The sequence below is a fragment of the Miscanthus floridulus genome, chromosome 5, assembly GCF_019320115.1.
Source record: "Miscanthus floridulus cultivar M001 chromosome 5, ASM1932011v1, whole genome shotgun sequence".
NCBI classification, from domain to species: Eukaryota; Viridiplantae; Streptophyta; class Magnoliopsida; order Poales; family Poaceae; genus Miscanthus; species Miscanthus floridulus.
This window is the reverse complement of record NC_089584.1, coordinates 148,611,939-148,615,142: the sequence shown is the minus strand read 5'-3', so window position 1 is coordinate 148,615,142 and position 3,204 is coordinate 148,611,939. Positions and strand designations below refer to the sequence as shown.

Genomic DNA, 3,204 nt, shown 5'->3' with positions numbered 1-3,204 from the left:
TCCTATCTTTGATGGGGGCAATCCAAAGTGGTGGAAGAAGAATTGCGAGAAATATTTTCTTATGTTCCACACTCCTTACACTACTTGGAAAGATTATTCCACCATGTATTTCACGGGTCAAGCTAAAATGTGGTTACAATCTGTAGAAAATAAGGTAGAGAGTATGAATTGGGATGAGTTCTGTGACTTTGTGTGTCTTAGGTTTGGTAAAAGATGCAGCATCAGGCACTGATCCGGCGCTTAACTCATGTGAAGCACAGCTTGTGCTATTTGTTAGTTTATTTTGGATTAGAGAGAGAGAGAGGTGTATGAGAAGTGTTAAGAAAAAAATAACTTAGATAGGTCGTAGTATGAGAATTGGTAATGGCGGTTAAAATTGCACTTTGATAAGAGTTTTGGACTTAGAAAATTCCCTTACTATCAATCTTAACATAGAGGGGGTAAGCACATCTTCCTCAGGTGCACGCTAACTTTACTCGTAAAATACAAACAACTAAACAACTTCTCATCATCTTGCATCTACTCACAGTTTGAGATTTAGCATACCAAACATAAACTCAGATCATCCTGCATCCACATTTATAGATAATCAAGGCAAAAAAAAAACACTTTTTTTTTTAAAAATGCGGTTCTGCTTAGCCTGCGTCCCCTCCGTCGGGATATACGATGCAGCCTTATTGGCAACCAAATGGACCCTAAGCTTTTGCTCCAATGCACCGCTACAGTGCATGTGTTGGAAGAAACTCAAGCCGCAAGAGCCGTTGTGGAAGAGGGCCATAAACTAGGCCGATCACTGCATTCTTGAATAAAGTTTGTGAGCGAGAACGAGTTAAATAATAAAAGGATTTCTTAAGTTGCACAATGTAATGGTCATTCAAGATTTGTCAACAGTACGTTTCACCGGCGAAAACACACCCCAAAAAAAACACCGACAAATATGGGGTGAGTGTCTGTCTTGCTTCGTAAAATCCGCGCTTTGACTTTGAACCCAATTGGCACACATATAATAAGACTGTTCGCTCGGTCGTATTTGGCTTATAAGCCATGGCTTATCAGCCAACGAACAATATTTTTCTCTCATACCAAACCAGCCAACAGTACTTTCAGCCATGACTTAAAAGCCAAACCAGTCCAAAAGCGAACAGAGCAATGCCGGCGCTGCGCTTTGCGTGATCGCCAATTCGCCGTGACATGACGTCATTCCAAGCTTCCTCTTAGCCCCTGTGGCCTGTCACCTGTGAAGTGAAGGAATAGATCGACGACGACGACCCTGCCAAGTGCCGACCGACCCACAACGGGCGCCCGCGGCGGCGGCGCCGGACTCGCATTCTGGTCGCGAGCTAGAACGGCAAAGACCCTGCCGGCCGGTTCGTTCCTTCATGCCGCGTCGACGTCGTCTCGCAGTGGCAGCTGTGCGCAACGCGTTCGCTTGTGCACAACGCCGCGCACCACCCGGCCGGCGGTGTTCACCGATCCATCCGCCCGCCGGGACTCCCTTCTCCATTTCTATATACGGTCTCGCCCAGTTGACCCGAGGCTTTTGTTATCTGGCCGGCCGGCGGCGGCTGCATAAATACAGCAACCAAGCCCTGTCCCTCCGATCCCCCCGAAACGCAGCCTGTCGTACACGTCGTCGTCTCGGCAATGGCTCCTGATGCGTGTGTGCTTCTGCAGCTGCTTGCTGCTGCTGTGGTGTCGGCGATGTGCGCGGCGGCGGCATCCACCCAGCAAGCTGCTCCTGCGCCGCTCAGCGGCCTGCGCCCGCTGCGGTTGAACTACCGCGTGCTCACCCAGGGAAGGTACAAGAGGAACCAGCAGCTGACGTGCCCGGACCCCAAGACGAAGCAGCCAGGGTGCATGGCCAGGTGCGAGCCCCGCTGCCCCGACCAGTGCATCGTCGTCTGCCCCGGCTGCAAGACCTACTGCAGTACGTACACACATACACTATTGCACTAGATCTGCCGCGCCCGCGGCCGTCCAAAAGTCCAACTAGCTCTTAACTTGCTTCCAACGCATGCAAGTCTGCGACTTCTACCCCGGCATGACGTGCGGCGACCCGCGGTTCACGGGCGGCGACGGCAACACCTTCTACTTCCACGGCAGCAAGGACCGGGACTTCTGCGTCTTCACCGACGCCGGCCTCCACATCAACGCGCACTTCATCGGCAGGCGCGACCCTTCCATGAGCCGCGACTTCACCTGGATCCAGGCGCTCGGCATCCGCTTCGCGCACCACCGCCTCTACGTGGGCGCCCACAAGACCGCCAAGTGGAGCAGCGACGTCGACCGCCTCGACCTGGCCTTCGACGGCGAGCGCGTCGCCATCCCGGCGCACTCCGGCGCCGCGTGGCGGCCCGCCGCCACGCCCGCGCTCACCGTCACGAGGACGGCCGCGACCAACGGCGTGAGGGTGCGCCTCGAGGGGGTGCTCGACGTCGTGGCCAACGTCGTGCCCGTCAGCGAGGAGGACTCCCGCGTGCACGGCTACGGCGTGACGGAGGACGACAGCCTCGCGCACCTGGACCTCGGGTTCAGGTTCCTCGACCTCACCGACGACGTGCACGGCGTGCTCGGGCAGACGTACCGCTCCGACTACGTCAGCCGGCTCAGCGTGAAGTCCAGGATTCCTGTCATGGGCGGCGCGGCCGAGTACCTCTCCTCGGATATCTTCGCCACTGACTGCGCCGTCGCAAGGTTCGGCGACGACCGCCGGGACGGCATCTCCATGCTCGCCTCTGCCAGGGCCTATTAATTAAGCACATAGCCATCGATGCAGCGAGCACCGTCACACGCAACGCACGACGCGCTAATATGGGAATAATCGTACATACGTTAAAGTAGGAGTCCGTGCAACCGTGTGTTTTAGCAAAAGCTAACACATGATTGTTTGTTGGCTCCAAAATACACAAATTGCAACAGAGAAAAAACCACGTGTTTTAGCATAAGCTAGCACATAGTTGTTGGCTGCCTGCATAACACACGATTTGTAACAGAGCAAAAACCGTGTGTTTTAGCATATACTAGCACACGTTTGTTGGCTGGTCATAAAACAATTGATTTTAAATAAAAGCCCACACAGAGCACCTGTTGTAATTTCTATGCAACAAAATAGCAGAGCCCAATAACTTGGCCCATGAAACATGCAACAACCTAGAAAACAGCCCAACAATAGGAAATTCATAGGAATAAAACAGTCAAGACTTG

General features: G+C 53.2%; 1 protein-coding gene across 1 annotated transcript; it reads left to right on the top strand.

The window, feature by feature from the left end:
* Positions 1 to 1,644: 1,644 nt before the first annotated feature.
* Positions 1,645 to 2,752, top strand: LOC136454100 (uncharacterized). Its single transcript, XM_066454646.1, has 2 exons — positions 1,645 to 1,927; positions 2,022 to 2,752. The coding sequence occupies exons 1-2, from the start codon at positions 1,645 to 1,647 to the stop codon at positions 2,750 to 2,752; spliced, it is 1,014 nt and encodes a 337-aa protein (XP_066310743.1).
* Positions 2,753 to 3,204: the final 452 nt, after the last annotated feature.